The sequence below is a fragment of the Fringilla coelebs genome, assembly GCF_963513975.1.
Source record: "Fringilla coelebs genome assembly, contig: SCAFFOLD_479, whole genome shotgun sequence".
NCBI classification, from domain to species: domain Eukaryota; kingdom Metazoa; phylum Chordata; class Aves; order Passeriformes; family Fringillidae; genus Fringilla; species Fringilla coelebs.
Window position 1 is genome coordinate 1 of NW_028167240.1, and position 16,487 is coordinate 16,487.

The following is a 16,487-nucleotide window of genomic DNA, read 5'->3' on the forward strand; positions in this document are numbered from 1 at the left end:
GGATTTGGGGTTTTTAAGGGGAATTTGGTGGTTTTGGGGGAATTTGGGTTTTTTTGGGATTTTTAAGGGGAAATTGGGGTTTTTTGGGGGGGAATTTGGGATTGTTTGGGGGGATTTGGGTTTTTTGGGGTGATTTGGGGGGTTTTGGGGGGAATTTGAGTTTTTTGTGGGGGAATTTGGGATTTTTGGGTTTTTTAAGGAGAATTTGAGTTTTTTGTGGGGGAATTTGGGATTTTTTGGGTTTTTAAGGAGAATTTGAGTTTTTTGTGGTGGAATTTTGGATTTTTTGGGTTTTTTCGGGGGGGGTTTCACCGTTTTTTTCTCCCTCCCCTCCCTTTTCCCGGTGCCGGGCGAGCCCCGGCGGCTCCGGGTGAGTCACGGGAGGATTTTTGGGGGGGTCCGGGGGGGGCCCCGCCCCACGAGAGGCCCCGGGAGGGGGAGGGGGAGGGGGAGGGGGAGGGGAGGATTCGGCGCGCAGCCCCTCCCCCAACCGTTCCCTGTTTGTTTCCCAAAATAAACCCGGCGGCGCCGATTCCAGGGAATTTCCCTGACGTCATCGAGGGCGGGGCTTCCCCAGGCGGCGGCCACGCCCTCCTGGCGGCCACACCCATGGTGGGGGGAGGGGAGGCGCCACACGTGGATTCGCCCCGCCCGGAAAAAGGGCGCGGCGCCTTTAAGGGGTGGCCACGCCCACTCTGCGTTCCTATTGGCTGGCGTGGTTATCGGCGCGGGGCGGGGCCAGCTGTCAGTCAGAGCGTGGGTGGCCAATCAGAGCGGGTGGGGGCGGGGCTACATGAAGGGGCGGGGCTTATGGGTTCATTCATGAGGTGGGGAGGCGGCGGGAAAAGGGGGAGGGGTGGGAGCGCCCCCAGACCCACCGGGAACCCCCCGAGACCCCCGGGAACCCCCCCGAGAGCACCCCCAGACCCACCGAGAGCACCCCCAGACCCACTGAGACCCCCGAGAGCACCCCCAGACCCACTGAGACCCCCGAGAGCACCCCAAGACCCACCAGGATCCCCCCCAGAGCACCCCCAGACCCACCAGGATCCCCCCCAGAGCACCCCCAGACCCACTGAGACCCCCGAGAGCACCCCCAGACCCACCGAGAGCACCCCCAGACCCCCAAGAGCACCCCCAGACCCACCAGGATCCCCCCCAGAGCACCCCCAGACCCACTGAGACCCCCGAGAGCACCCCCAGACCCACTGAGAGCACCCCCAAACCAACCAGGATCCCCCCCAGAGCACCCCCAGACCCATTTAGACCCCCGAGAGCACCTCCAGACCCACCAGGATCCCCCCAGAACAGCCCAGACCCCCCCAAGAGCACCCCTAGACCCCCCCAGAGCACCCCCAGACCCACTGAGACCCCCCCGAGAGCAGCCCCAGACCCACTGAGACCCCCGAGAGCACCCCCAGACCCACCAGGATCCCCGCAGAGCACCCCCAGACCCACCAGGATCCCCCTTAGAGCACCCCCAGACCCCCCCAAGACCACCCCCAGACCCCCTGAGACCCCCGAGAGCACCCCCAGACCCACTGAGACCCCCGAGAGCACCCCCAGACCCATCGAGACCCCCGAGAGCACCCCCAGACCCATTTAGACCCCCCAGAGCACCCCCAGACCCACCAGGATCCCCCCAGAGCACCCCCAGACCCACTGAGAGCACCCCCAGACCCACCAGGATCCCCCCAGAGCACCCCCAGACCCACTGAGACCCCCCCGAGAGCACCCCCAGACCCACCAGGATCCCCCTTAGAGCACCCCCAGACCCACTGAGAGCACCCCCAGACCCATTTAGACCCCCAAGAGCACCCCCAGACCCACCAGGATCCCCCCGAGAGCACCCCCAGATCCACCAGGATCCCCCTTAGAGCACCCCCAGACCCCCTGAGGCCCCCGAGAGCACCCCCAGATCCACCAGGATCCCCCTTAGAGCACCCCCAGACCCCCTGAGACCCCCAAGACCCTCCCCAGAATCCCCAAAACCCCCCTGAAGACCCCGGGACCTCCCCCAATATGGGACAGGGGAACCCCCTTGTGAACCCAGAGACCCCCGAGGACCTTTGACCCCCCCCCAATGTCGCCCCCTCCCCAAAAATCCCCTCCAGGATCTCCCCAATCCCTTCTGGACCCCCCCAAAAAATCAAACGGGTGAGGGCAGGACAGAAAAAAAAAATCCTTTTATTATTTATGGGGAGGGGGCTGGGAGGATCCTGGACACCCCCAGACCCTCGTGGGGCTCACAGGGGGGGTCAGGGGTCGTTTTTGGGGGGTTCAGGGGTCGTTCCTGGGGGTTTTGAGGGGTTCAGGACCCGTTCCTGGGGGTTTTGAGGGGTTCAGGGGTCGTTCCTGGGGGTTTTGGGGGGTTCAGGGCTCGTTCCTGGGGATTTTGGGGTGTTCAGGGCCCATTCTTGGGGTTTTTGGGGGTTCAGGGCTCATTCTTGGGGTTTTTGGGGTGTTCAGGGCCCATTCTTGGGGTTTTTGGGGGGTTCAGGGGTCGTTCCTGAGGATTTTGGGGGGTTCAGGGCTCATTCCTGGGGGGTTTTGGGGGGTTCAGGGCCCGTTCTTAGGGATTTTGGGGGGTTCAGGGGCCGTTCCTGGGGTTTTTGGGGGGTTCAGGGCTCATTCCTTGGGGTTTTTGGGGTTCAGGGGTCGTTCCTGGGGGTTTTGGGGGGTTCAGGGCCCATTCCTGGGGGTTTTTAGGGGGTTCAGGGGTCGTTCCTGGGGGTTTTTGGGGTTTCAGGGCCCATTCTTGGGGGTTTTGGGGTGTTCAGGGCCCATTCCTGGGGGGTTTTTGGGGGTTCAGGGCCCATTCTTGGGGGTTTTTGGGGGGTTCAGGGGTCGTTCCTGACGGTTTTGGGGTGTTCAAGGGTCATTCCTGGGGGTTTTTGGGGGTTCAGGGGTCGTTCCCGGGGGTTCAGGGCCCATTCCTGGGGGTTTTTAGGGGGTCAGGGCTCATTCTTGGGGGGTTTTTGGGGGTTCAGGGATCGTTCCTGGGGGTTTTGGGTGGTTCAGGGCCCATTCTTGGCGTTTTTGGGGGTGTCAGGGCTCATTCCTGGGGGGTTTTTGGGGGGTTCAGGGCCCATTCTTGGGGGTTTTGGGGGGTTCAGGGTCATTCCTCGGGGTTTTGGGGGTTCAGGGGTCGTTCCTGGGGGTTTTTGGGGGGTTCAGGGCCCGTTCCTGGGGGTTTTTGGGGGGTTCAGGGCTCATTCTTGGGGGGTTTTTGGGGGGTTCAGGGCTCATTCCTGGGGGTTTTGGGGTGTTCAGGGCCCGTTCCTGGGGGTTTTGGGGGGTTCAGGGCCCATTCCTGGGGATTTGGAGGGTTCAGGGCCCATTCTTGGGGGTTTTGGGGCCTTCAGGGGTCGTTCCTGGGGGTTTTTGGGGGGTTCAGGGCCTGTTCCTGAGGGTTTTTGGGGTTCAGGGTCATTCCCTGAGGGTTTTTAGGGGTTCAGGGCCCGTTCCTGGGGGGTTTTGGGGGGTTCAGGGCCCATTCTTGGGGGTTTTGGGGGGTTCAGGGGTCGTTCCTGGGGGTTTTGGGGGGTCAGGGCTCATTCCTGGGGGTTTTGGGGTGTTCAGGTGTCATTCCCAGGGGGTTTTTGGGGTTTCAGGGCCCGTTCTTGGGGGTTTTGGGGGTGTTCAGGGGTCGTTCCTGGGGGTTTTGAGGGGTTCAGGGCCCATTCTTGGGGGTTTTGAGGGGTTCAGGGCCTGTTCCTGAGGGTTTTTGGGGTTCAGGGTCATTCCCTGAGGGTTTTTAGGGGTTCAGGGCCCGTTCCTGGGGGGTTTTGGGGGTTCAGGGATCGTTCCCGGGGTTTTTGGGGGGTTTAGGGCCCATTCCTGGGGGGTTTTGAGGGGTTCTGGGCTCATTCCTGGGGGTTTTGAGGGGTTCAGGGTCATTCCCAGGGGGTTTTGGGGGTTCAGGGGTCGTTCCTGGGGGGTTTGGGGGGTTCAGGGCCCATTCTTGGGGGTTTAGGGGTCGTTCCTGGGGGGTTTGGGGGGTTCAGGGCCCATTCTTGGGGGTTTTTGGGGGTTCAGGGGTCGTTCCTGGGGGGTTTTTGGGGTGTTCAGGGCCCATTCCTGGGGGTTTTTAGGGGTTCAGGGTCACTCCCCAGGGGTTTTTGGGGGGTTCAGGGCCCATTCTTGGGGGTTTTGGGGGGTTCAGGGCTCATTCTTGGGGGGTTTTTGGGGGTTCAGGGATCGTTCCTGGGGGTTTTGGGGGGTTCAGGGCCCATTCTTGGGGGTTTAGGGGTCGTTCTTCGGGGGTTTTGGGGTGTTCAGGGCCCGTTCTTGGGGGTTTTGGGGGTTCAGGGCCCATTCTTGGGGGTTTTGGGGCCTTCAGGGGTCGTTCCTGGGGGTTTTTGGGGGGTTCAGGGCCTGTTCCTGAGGGTTTTTGGGGTTCAGGGTCATTCCCTGAGGGTTTTTAGGGGTTCAGGGCCTGTTCCTGGGGGGTTTTGGGGGGTTCAGGGGTCGTTCCTCGGGGTTTTGGGGGTGTCAGGGTCCATTCCTGGGGGTTTGGGGGGTTCAGGGCCCATTCCTGGGGGTTTTTAGGGGTTCAGGGCCCGTTCCTGGGGGTTTTTGGGGGTTCAGGGGTCGTTCCTGGGGGTTTTTGGGGGTTCAGGGCCCGTTCCTGGGGGTTTTGGGGGGCTCAGGGCCCATTCTTGGGGGTTTTGGGGGTGTTCAAGGCCCATTCTTGGCGTTTTTGGGGCCTTCAGGGGTCGTTCCTGGGGGTTTTAGGGGTTCAGGGATCGTTCCTGGGGGTTTTTGGGGTGTTCAGGGCTCATTCTTGGGGATTTTTGGGGTGTTCAGGGCTCATTCTTGGGGTTTTTTGGGGGTTCAGGGCTTGTTCCTGGGGGGTTTTGGGGGTTCAGGGCCCGTTCCTGAGGGTTTTTAGGGGTGTTCAGGGGTCGTTCCTGGGGGGTTTTGGGGGTTCAGGGATCGTTCCTGGGGGGTTTTGGGGGGTTCAGGGCCCATTCTTGGGGGTTTTGAGGGGTTCAGGGCCCATTCTTGGGGTTTTTGGGGGGTTCAGGGTCCATTCTTGGGGTTTTTGGGGGGTTCAAGGCCCATTCCTGGGGGTTTTTAGGGGTTCAGGGCCCATTCTTGGGGTTTTTGGGGGGTTCAGGGGTCGTTCCTGGGGGTTTTGGGGGTTCAGGGCCCGTTTTTGGGGGTTTTTAGGGGTTCAGGGCCCATTCCTGGGGGTTTTGAGGGGTTCAGGGCCCATTCTTGGGGGTTTTTGGGGGTTCAAGGCCCATTCTTGGGGGTTTTTAGGGGTTCAGGGGTCGTTCCTGGGGGTTTTGAGGGGTTCAGGGCCCATTCTTGGGGGTTTTGGGGTGTTCAGGGCTCATTCTTGGGGTTTTTGGGGTGTTCAGGGCCCATTCTTGGGGTTTTTGGGGGGTTCAGGGCCCATTCTTGGGGTTTTTGGGGGGTTCAGGGCCCATTCTTGGGGGTTTTGGGGGTTCAGGGCTCATTCCTGGGGGTTTTTGGGGTGTTCAGGGCCCATTCTTGGGGTTTTGGGGGGTTCAGGGCTCATTCTTGGGGTTTTTGGGGCCTTCAGGGGTCATTCCCGGGGTTTTTGGGGGTTCAGGGGTCGTTCTTGGGGTTTTTGGGGGGTTCAGGGCCCGTTCCTAGGGTTTTTAGGGGGTTCAGGGCCCATTCCCGGGGTTTTTGGGGGTTCAGGGCCCATTCTTGGGGTTTTTGGGGGTTCAGGGCCCATTCTTGGGGGTTTTTAAGGCTAAAAACAGCCCTGACTCCCCCAAATCCTCGTGGAGCTCACACAGGGGGGGTCAGGGGTCGATTTCTGGGGGTTTTGGGGGTTCAGGGTCGCTCCCCGGGGGTTCAGGTCCCGTTCCCGGGTGTCCCGGGGGTTCATCCGCGGCCCTTCCCGGCCCCGTCCTTGTCCTTGCCGCCCTTGGGCGCCGTCACCACCGCCAACTTCTTGGGCAGCGCTCCCTGCGCCCTCTGCACCGCCTCCCGCTCGATCCTCATCCGGATCCCCACCTCCAGCCGCTGCCAGAGCACCGGGGAGGGGTCGGGGGGGGGCACGGTGGGACCCCCGCCAGCCCCGACCCCCCCTCAGACCGACCCCTCCTCAGGGACCCCTCCTCACCTTCTTCAGCTTCTGCTGCTGGATCACCCGCAGCTTCTTGGGGGCGATGGTGCGGCCTGCGGGGAGCGAGGCTGCCGTGAGACCCCCGGGATCCCCCCCCGGGCCTTTACCGGGACCCCCCCCCCCCGGTCCAACCGGGGCCTCCCTCACAGCCCCGGCGCCTGAGGCCTCCTGAGGAATCCGCGGAGGGATCCCCCGGAGCGGCCTGGGCGCCGTTCCCGTGGTCGTGGGAGCTGCCGTACCTCCTTTCCGTGGGCCCCGAGTGCTCCGGGCCGCCGCCGCCGCCGCCGCCGCCGCTTTGGGGCGCTTGGCCGCGGCCTTGGGGCGGCCCTGCGCCATGGCGGCCGTGAGGGAGCGCGGGGCATGCTGGGATACACCGGGGCGGAACTGCCGCAAAGGGTGATGGGATATACCGGGGCATTGCTGCCGCAAGGGGTGATGGGATACACCGGGGCGGAAGTGCCGCAAGGGGTGCCGGGATATACCGGGGCGGAACTGCCGCGAGGGGTGCTGGGATATACCGAGGCAATGCTGCCGCAAGGGCTGCTGGGATATACCGGGGCATTGCTACCGCAAAGCCTGCTGGGATATACCGGGGCAATGCTGCCGCAAGGGGTGCTGGGATATACCGAGGCAATGCTGCCGCGAGGGGTGCTGGGATATACCGGGGCATTGCTGCCGCAAGGGGTGCTGGGATATACCGGGGCAATGATGCCGCAAGGGGTGCTGGGATATACCGAGGCAATGCTGCCGCAAAGGCTGCCGGGATACATCGAGGCCATAATGCCGCAAAGACTGCCGGGATACACCGAGGCTTTATTGCCGCAAAGGCTCCTGGGATATACCGAGGCCATAATGCCGCAAAGGCTCCTGGGATACACCGAGGCCATAATGCCGCAAAGGCTGTCGGGATACACCGAGGCTTTATTGCCGCAAAGGCTCCTGGGATACACCGAGGCTTTATTGCCGCAAACACTTCCGGGATTTCGCGCGGGGCACGCCGGGATATACCGAGGCGCGGCCGCCGCAGAGGCTGCCGGGATACACCGAGGCGGAAGCCGTCAGCACTCGCCGCGCTCCGCCAGCTCCCGGTGGAGCTGCGAGGGGGGGAACACCCCCCACTCGGTGATGATGCCCCCCGTGATCAGCTCGTGCGGCGTGACGTCAAACGCCGGGTTCCACACGTCCACCTCTGCGGGGGGAGGGGGTACAGGGGGTCAGGGGGGATCCGGCAACGACCCCAGCCCCGCCCCGACCCATGGGGAACCCAAACCCTGCACAGCGACCCTCTGTGGGACCCCCGAGAGCACCCCCAGACCCACCGGGACACCCGAGACCCCTCAGAGCACCCCCAGACCCACCGGGACACCCGAGACCCCCCCTAGAGCACCCCCAGACCTATCGGGAGCCCCCGAGATCATCCCCAGACCCATCAGGACCCCCCAACACCCCCTCAGATCACCCCCAGACCCATTGGGACCCCTCTAAGAGCACCCCCAGACCCATCAAGACCCCCCGAGAGCACCCCCAGACCCATCGGGGCCCCCCAAGACCCCCCCCAGACCCATCGGGACCCCTCTGAGAGCACCCCCAGACCCATCTGGACCCCCAAGACCCCCCCCAGACGTATCGGGACCCCCCCCAGATCACCCCCAGACCCATCGGGATCCCCCCAGACCCATCGAGACCCCCAACAGCCCCCTGAGAGAACCCCCCAGACCCGTCGGGGCCCCCTAAGACTCCCCCCAGACCTACTGGGACCCCCAAAGACCCCCCCCAGATCACCCCCAGACCCATGGGGACCCCCAACACCCCCCTGAGATCACCCCCAGACCCATCAGGACCTCCCGAGATCACCCCCAGACCCATCTGGACCCCCAAGAGACCCCCGAGAGCACCCCCAGACCCATCGGGACCCCCCCTTGATCACCCCCAGACCCATAAGGACCCCCAACACCCCTCTGAGATCACCCCCAGACCCATCAAGCCCCCCCCAGCCCCCCCTCCCAGCCCCCCCACGCCCCCCAGGGCTGTCCCAGGCCCCCCAGCACCCCCACCCAGTCCCCCCACGCCCCCCAGGGCTGTCCCCGCCCCCTCCCCCCGTACCCCAGGCCCCCTCCCACCCCCCCACGCCCCCTCCCCCGTTCCCCACGGCCCCTCCCCTGTGCTCCCCGCCCCCTCCCAGCCCCCCCACGCCCCCCAGGGATGTCCCCAGTCCCCCCCACGCCCCCTCCCAGCCCCCCACGCCCCCTCCCCCGTGCCCCACGCCCCCTCCCAGCCCCCCCCACCCCCTCCCCCGTTCCCCACGCCCCCTCCCCCGTTCCTCACGCCCCCTCCCCCGTTCCCCCCGCCCCCTCCCCCGTTCCCCCCGTTCCCCCCGCCCCGCACCCACCGGGCTCGGCCAGGAGGACGCCCCCCAGCCGGGTGAGCTCGGTGCCCGGGCGCTCCTCGATGGGGATCAGGCGGCCCGAGGGCAGCGCGGGGTCGCAGCTGCTGCCGGGGGCGGCCACGTAGAAGGGGACGCGCAGGTGACGCGCGGCCAGCGCCAGCTGGAACGTCCCGATCTTGTTGGCCACGTCCCCGTTGGCCGCCACGCGGTCGGCGCCCACCACCACGGCTGGGGGGACACGGGGAGGGTCACTGGGTCACCTGTGTGTCACCTGTCTGCCACCGTGTCACCTGTCTGTCACCTGTCTGTCACCTGTCTGTCACTGTGTCACCTGTCACCGTGTCACCTGTCACCGTGTCACCTGTCTGTCTGCCACCGTGTCACCTGTCTGTCACTGTGTCACCTGTCACCGTGTCACCTGTCACCGTGTCACCGGGCTGTCACCTGTCTGTCACCTGTCTGTCATTGTGTCACCTGTCACCTGTCACCTGTCACCGGTCTGTCACCTGTCTGTCACTCTGTCACCTGTCTGTCACCACGTGCCCGTTGGCGGCCACGCGGTCGGCGCCCACCACCACGGCTGGGGGGGCACGGGGGGGTCACCGGGCTGTCACCGTGTCACCTGTGTGTCACCTGTCACCATGTCACCTGTCATTGTGTCACCTGTCTGTCACCTGTCTGTCATTGTGTCACCTGTCACTGTGTCACCTGTCTGTCACCACGTCCCCGTTGGCCGCCACGCGGTCGGCGCCCACCACCACGGCTGGGGGGGCACGGGGGGTCACCGGGCTGTCACCGTGTCACCTGTCTGTCACCTGTCACCGTGTCACCTGTCACTGTGTCACCTGTCTGCCATTGTGTCACCTGTCTGTCATCGTGTCACCTGTCTGTCACTGTGTCACCTGTCACCTGTCTGCCACCACATCACCTGTCTGTCATTGTGTCACCTGTCTGTCACCGTGTCACCTGTCACTGTGTCACCTGTCTGTCACCATGTCACCTGTCACTGTGTCACCTGTCACCTGTCACTGTGTCACCTGTCTGCCACTGTGTCACCTGTCACCGTGTCACCTGTCACCGTGTCACCTGTCACCATGTCACCTGTCTGCCACTGTGTCACCTGTCTGCCACTGTGTCACCTGTCACTGTGTCACCTGTCTGCCACTGTGTCACCTGTCTGCCACTGTGTCACCTGTCACTGTGTCACCTGTCTGTCATTGTGTCACCTGTCTGCCACCGTATCACCTGTCTCTGCCACCATCTCACCTGTCTGTCACCGTGTCATCTGTCTGTAACTGTGTCACCTGTCACCTGTCTGTCACCTGTCACCGTGTCACCTGTCTGTCATCGTGTCACCTGTCTGTCACCGTGTCACCTGTCTGTCACTGTGTCACCTGTCACCGTGTCACCTGTCTGTCACTGTGTCACCTGTCACCGTGTCACCTGTCACCGTGTCACCGGGCTGTCACCTGTCTGTCACCTGTCTGTCATTGTGTCACCTGTCACCTGTCACCTGTCACCGGTCTGTCACCTGTCTGTCACTCTGTCACCTGTCTGTCACCACGTGCCCGTTGGCAGCCACGCGGTCGGCGCCCACCACCACGGCTGGGGGGGCACGGGGGGCGTCACTGGGTCACCTGTGTGTCACCTGTCACCGTGTCACCTGTCTGTCACCGTGTCACCTGTCTGTCACCGTGTCACCTGTCTGTCACTGTGTCACCTGTCTGTCACCACATCCCCGTTGGCGGCCACGCGGTCGGCGCCCACCACCACGGCTGGGGGGGCACGGGGGGGTCACCGGGCTGTCACTGGGTCACCTGTGTGTCACCTGTCTGTCACCGTGTCACCTGTCACTGTGTCACCTGTCACCGTGTCACCTGTCTGCCACCATCTCACCTGTCACTGTGTCACCTGTCACTGGGTCACCTGTCTGTCACTGTGTCACCTGTCTGTCACCTGTCTGTCACTGTGTCACCTGTCACCTGTCTGTCACCATGTCACCTGTCACTGTGTCACCTGTCACTGTGTCACCTGTCTGTCACTGTGTCACCTGTCACGGTGTCGCCTGTCTGTCACTGTGTCACCTGTCACCATGTCACCTGTCACTGTGTCACCTGTCACTGTGTCACCTGTCTGTCACCGTGTCACCTGTCACTGTGTCACCTGTCTGTCATTGTGTCACCTGTCTGTCACCATGTCACCTGTCTGTCTGTCACCATGTCACCTGTCTGCCACTGTGTCACCTGTCACTGTGTCACCTGTCTGTCTGTCACCGTGTCACCTGTCACTGTGTCACCTGTCTGTCACCGTGTCACCTGTCTGTCACTGTGTCACCTGTCACTGTGTCACCTGTCTGTCACCGTGTCACCTGTCTGTCACTGTGTCACCTGTCTGTCACCTGTCTGTCACTGTGTCACCTGTCTGTCACTGTGTCACCTGTCTGCCACCACGTCACCTGTCTGTCACCTGTCTGCCACCATCTCACCTGTCTGTCACCGTGTCACCTGTCTGTCACCGTGTCACCTGTCACTGTGTCACCTGTCTGTCACCATGTCACCTGTCACTGTGTCACCTGTCTGCCACCATGTCACCTGTCACTGTGTCACCTGTCTGTCACCTGTCACCGTGTCACCTGTCTGTCACCTGTATGTCACTGTGTCTCCTGTCACCTGTCACTGTGTCACCTGTCTGTTACTGTGTCACCTGTCTGTCACTGTGTCACCTGTCTTTCACTGTGTCACCTGTCTGCCACCATGTCACCTGTCACTGTGTCACCTGTCTGTCACTGTGTCACCTGTCTGTCACCACGTCCCCGTTGGCGGCCACGCGGTCGGCGCCCACCACCACGGCTGGGGGGGCACGGGGGGGTCACCGGGCTGTCATCGTGTCACCTGTCACTGTGTCACCTGTCTGTCACCATGTCACCTGTCTGCCACTGTGTCACCTGTCACCGTGTCACCTGTCTGTCTGCCACCATGTCACCTGTCTGTCACTGTGTCACCTGTCTGCCACTGTGTCACCTGTCACCATGTCACCTGTCACCGTGTCACCGGTCTGTCACCAAGTCACCTGTCTGTCTGCCACCACGTCACCTGTCTGCCACCGTGTCACCTGTCTGTCACTGTGTCACCTGTCTGTCACCTGTCTGTCACCGTGTCACCTGTCTGTCTGTCACCTGTCACCATCCTGCGGCCCTCCTCCTCGTCCCCATCCTCTCCCGTGTCCCCTTCCCTTGTCCCCACTCCATTCTGTGTGTCCCCACCCTGTCACCCACCCCGTGTCCCTCCTGTGTCCCCTTCCCTTGTCCCCATCCTGTTCTTGTGTCCCCATCCTGTCCCCACCCCGTGTCCCCTTCCCTTGTCACCATCCTCTCCTGTGTCCCCACGCTGTCCCTTTTCCTTGTCCCCATCCTGTTCTTGTGTCCCCTTCCCTTGTCCCCATCCCATTCCTGTCACCACCCCGTGTCCCCTTCCCTTGTCCCCATCCTCTCCTGTGTCCCCATCCCTTGTCCCCATCCTGTTCTGTGTCCCCATTCTGTCACCCACCCCGTGTCCCTCCCCATGTCCCTACCCCGTGTCCCCTTCCCTTGTCCCCACCCCGTTCTGTGTGTCCCCATCCTGTCACCCACCCCATGTCCCTCCTGTGTCCCCACCCCGTGTCCCCTTCCCTTGTCCCCATCCAGTTCTCGTGTCCCCACCCCGTGTCCCCATCCCGTTCTGTGTGTCCCCACTCTGTCCCCACCCCGTGTCCCTTTCCCTTGTCCCCATCCAGTTCTCGTGTCCCCACCCCGTGTCCCCACCCCATTCTGTGTGTCCCCACCCTGTCACCCACCCCGTGTCCCTCCTGTGTCCCCACCCCGTGTCCCCTTCCCTTGTCCCCATCCCATTCCTGTCACCACCCCCATGTCCCCCTCACCTTGCCCCGTGTCCCCTTCCCTTGTCCCCATCCCCTTCTGTGTGTCCCCACCCTGCCACCCACCCCCTGTCCCTCCTGTGTCCCCACCCCGTGTCCCCTTTCCCTTGTCCCCCCCCATGTCCCCCTCACCCCGTGTCCCTCCCCCTGTCCCTCCCCTGTCCCTCCCCCCCCCCCCCGCCCCGGTCCCGCCCCGGTCCCCTCCCCCACCGTGCACGCCGCGCTCCCGCATGGCGGCGGCGGCGGCGCTGTCGGCGATGATCGTGACGGGGATTCCGTCGTGCCGCAGCTCCAGCGCCGACAGCCGCGAGCCCTGGTGGAAGGGCCGGGTCTCGGTGCAGAACACGCGGGACAGCGACCCCCGCTCGTGGAGGGCCCGGACCACCCCTGGGGACACGGGGGGACACGGGGGGACATCGGGGGGACATCGGGGACGGCCCCGGCAGCGCCCCCAGACCCACCGGGACCCCCAGGGACACATCGGGGACAGCCCCGGCAGCGCCCCCAGACCCACCGGGACCCCCGAGAGCGCCCCCAGACCCACCGGGACCCCCGGGAACGCCCCCAGACCCACCGGGACCCCCGAGAGCGCCCCCAGACCCACCGGGGACACTCGGGGACACCCCAGGGACCCCACAAAAAGTCCCAGAGGGGAAAAAAGGGGGTAGGGAGCCCCCCCCATTGTCCCCCAGTCCCCCCCAGTACCCCCCCAGTCCATCCCAGTCCCTCCCAGTCCCCTCCCAGTCCCCCCCAATCCCTCCCAGTCCCCTCCCAGTCCCTCCCAGTCCCCTCCCAGTCCCTCCCAGTCCATCCCATTACCCCCCCAACCCCATTCCATTACCCCCCCAGACCCCCCAGTATCCCCCAGACCCCTCCCAATCCCCCCCAATCCCTCCCAATCCCCTCCCAGTCCCCCCCAGTCCCTCCCATTCCCCCCCACCCCCCCCCAAACCACCCCCAGTCCCCCCCCAGTCCCTCCCAGTCCCCCCCAATCCCCTCCCAATCCCCCCCCAGTCCCCCCCAGTCCCTCCCAATCCCCTCCCATTCCCCCCCAATCCCCCCCCCAGTCCCCCCCAATCCCCTCCCAATCCCCCCCAGTCCCCTCCCAGTCCCTCCCAGTCCCCCCCAGTCCCCTCCCAGTCCCTCCCAGTCCCTCCCAGTACCCAGGGCGGTGCCGTAGCCGGCCGTGGCGAGGCTCCCGGTGTTGCAGTGGGTCAGGACGGTGACGGGACCCCCGCCCGGGACCCCCCCCAGGATGTGCTCGGCCCCGTGGGCGCCGATGCTGCGATTGTCCCGACGGTCCTTGGCCAGCAGCCCCTCGATGTACTCGATGATGCTGGGGGGACCAAAATCACCCCAAAATTACCCCAAAATCATCCCAAAATGTGCCCCAAAATCACCCCAAAATCACCTCGAAATCATCCCAAAATCACCTCGAAATCTGCCCCAAAACCGCCCCAAAACCGCCCCAAAATCACCCCGAAACCACCCCGAAATCTGCCCCGAAACCGCCCCAAAATCTGCCCCAAAACCGCCCCAAAATCTGCCCCAAAACCACCCCAAAATCTGCCCCAAAATCACCCCAAAATCACCCCAAAATCTGCCCCAAAATCGCCCCGAAATCGCCCCAAAATCACCCCCAATCGCCCCAAAACCACCCCAAAATCAGCCCGAAATCGCCCCGAAATCTGCCCCAAAACCGCCCCAAAATCTGCCCCAAAATCACCCCAAATCCTGACCCCAAATCCTGACCCCAAACCCAGCCCAGCAGCCCCTCGATGTACTCGATGATGCTGGGGGGACCAAAATCACCCCGAAATCATCCCAAAATGTGCCCCAAAACCGCCCAAAAACCACCCCAAAATCACCCCAAAATCACCCCGAAATCTGCCCCAAAATCACCCTGAAACCGCCCCAAAATCACCCCAAAATTACCCTGAAATCTGCCCCAAACCCGCCCCAAAATCTGCCCCAAAATCACCCCAATCTACCCCAAATCCTGACCCCAAATCCTGACCCCAAACCCATCCCAAATCCAGCCCAAAATCCTGGCCCCAAATCGCCCCCAAAACCCCCACCTGGAACCCCAAATCCCCCCCAAACCCCCCAAATCTCCCCTAAATCCCCACCTGGAACCCCAAATCCCCTCCAAATCCCCCTGAATCTCCCCCAAACCCCCCCAAATTCCCCCAAATCCAACCTGGAACCCCAAATTCCCCCAAATCTCCCCCAAATCCCCCCAAGCCTCCCCCAAATCCCCACCTGGAACCCCAAATCCCCCTGAAATCCCACCTGGAACCCCAAATCCCCCCCAAATCTTGCGAAATCCCCCCCAAACTCCCCCCAAACTCCCCCAATCCCCCCAAATCCCACCTGGAACCCCAAATCCCCCCAAATCTCCCCCAAACGCCCCCAAGTCTCCCCCAAATCCTCCCCAAATCCCCACCTGGAACCCCAAATCCCCCTGAAATCCCACCTGGAACCCCAAATCTCCCCAAATCCCCCCCCAAACCCACCCAAATCCCCCCAAACCCCCCCCCAAATCCCCCCAAATCCCACCTGGAACCCCAAATCCCCCCAAATCCTCCCCAAATCCAACCTGGAACCCCAAATCTCCCCCAAATCTCCCCCAAATCTCCCCCCAAACCCACCCAAATCCCCCTAAATTCCCCCAGTCCCCCCCCCAGCCCCCCAAACCCACCCCAAACTCCCCCCAAATACCCCCCAAATCTCCCCTAACCCCCCCAAGTCTCCCCCAAACCCCCCCAAATCCTCCCCAAATCCAAGCTGGAACCCCAAATCTCCCCAAATTCCCCCCAACCCCCCCCCAGATCCAACCTGGAACCCCAAATCCCCCCCAAATCCCCCCAAACCTCCCCAAACCCCCCAAATCCTCCCCAAATCCCCCTCAAATCCAACCTGGAACCCCAAATTCCCCCCCAAACCCCCCCCAAACCTCCCCGAAATCCCCCCAAGTCTCCCCCAAACCCCCCCAAACTCCCCCAATCCCCCAAATCCTCCCCAAATCCCCCCCAAATCCCACCTGGAACAGCAAATCCCCCCAAACCTCCCCAAATCCCCTCCAATCCCCCCCAAATCTCCCCCAAATCTCCTCCTGGAACCCCAAATCCCCCCCCAAATCTCCCGAAATCCCCCCCAAATCCCCCCAAACTCCCCCAGTCCCCCCAAATCCCCCCCAAACTCCCCCCAAATATCCCCCAAATCCCACCTGGAACTGCAAATCCCCCCCCAACCCCCCCCAAATCCCCCCCTGCCCCTCCCCCCACCCCGTTACCTCTCCCGCAGCTCCCGGGGGGTCACCCCGGGGGTCTCCACCTTTTTCCGGATCCACCCCCGCAGCCTCTGGGCCTCCCTGGCCAGGTTGGCGGCCGTGGGGCGGGCGCTGAGCAGGACCCCCAACCTCTGCCCCACAAACTCCTCCAGCGCCCCCGAATCCTCCTGGGGGCCCGCGCCCCCCGCCAGCTCCACCGCCAGGCTGAGGCAGCCCAGCAGCGCGATGGCCGGAGCCCCCCGCACCTGGGGGGGGGGAGAGACCCCTGAGACCCCCCCCAAATGGGTCTGGGGTCCGCAAAACCCGGGGGGTATGGAAACACCATTGGGATCCCCCCCAAATGGGTCTGGGGTCCCCAAAACCCCGAGGCAGCCCAGCAGGGCGATGGCCGGAGCCCCCCGCACCTGGGGGGGGTGGGGAAATGGGTCTGGGGTCCCCAAAACCCGGGGGGTATGGAAACACCATTGGGATCCCCGCAAAATGGGTCTGGGGTCCACAAAACCCGGGGGGTACGGAAATACCCCCCCAAATGGGTCTGGGGTCCCCAAAACCCCGAGGCAGCCCAGCAGCGCGATGGCCGGAGCCCCCCGCACCTGGGGGGGGGGGAGAGACCCCTGAGACCCCCCCCAAATGGGTCTGGGCCCGGGGGGTACGGAAATACCCCCCAAAATGGGTCTGGGGTCCCCAAAACCCCGAGGCAGCCCAGCAGGGCGATGGCCGGAGCCCCCCGCACCTGGGGAGGGGGAGAGACCCCTGAGACCCCCCCCAAATGGGTCTGGGGTCTGGGG

General features: G+C 63.7%; 2 protein-coding genes across 2 annotated transcripts; both read right to left on the reverse strand.

The window, feature by feature from the left end:
- Positions 1 to 2,171: 2,171 nt before the first annotated feature.
- Positions 2,172 to 6,476, reverse strand: LOC311166104 (leydig cell tumor 10 kDa protein-like). Its single transcript, XM_084227581.1, has 3 exons — positions 6,349 to 6,476; positions 6,107 to 6,162; positions 2,172 to 6,006 (listed from the first exon to the last, which is right to left on the reverse strand). Exons 1-3 carry the CDS (start codon positions 6,443 to 6,445, stop codon positions 5,866 to 5,868), a joined length of 294 nt encoding a protein of 97 aa, XP_084083707.1. The 5' UTR covers positions 6,446 to 6,476; the 3' UTR covers positions 2,172 to 5,865.
- A 541-nt stretch (positions 6,477 to 7,017) lies between these two features.
- On the reverse strand, positions 7,018 to 16,432 carry MRI1 (methylthioribose-1-phosphate isomerase 1; the record flags this gene model as incomplete). Its single annotated transcript, XM_084227580.1, has 6 exons — positions 7,018 to 7,298; positions 8,499 to 8,723; positions 12,618 to 12,794; positions 13,571 to 13,743; positions 15,703 to 16,292; positions 16,391 to 16,432. Coding segments are annotated over 6 exons (1,338 nt in total), but the record flags the coding sequence as incomplete, so codon positions are not given.
- Positions 16,433 to 16,487: the final 55 nt, after the last annotated feature.

What these genes read in the sequence shown, in the direction of transcription:
- LOC311166104 (XM_084227581.1), bottom strand. Translation starts at nt 6,445, where the DNA reads ATGGCGCAGGGCCGCCCCAAGGCCGCGGCCAAGCGCCCCAAAGCGGCG. An exon ending in TCGGGGCCCACGGAAAGGAG is followed by an intron (nt 6,163 to 6,348) that starts GTACGGCAGCTC and finishes CGCTCCCCGCAG; the next exon opens with GCCGCACCATCGCCCCCAAG. An exon ending in AGCAGCAGAAGCTGAAGAAG is followed by an intron (nt 6,007 to 6,106) that starts GTGAGGAGGGGT and finishes GTGCTCTGGCAG; the next exon opens with CGGCTGGAGGTGGGGATCCG.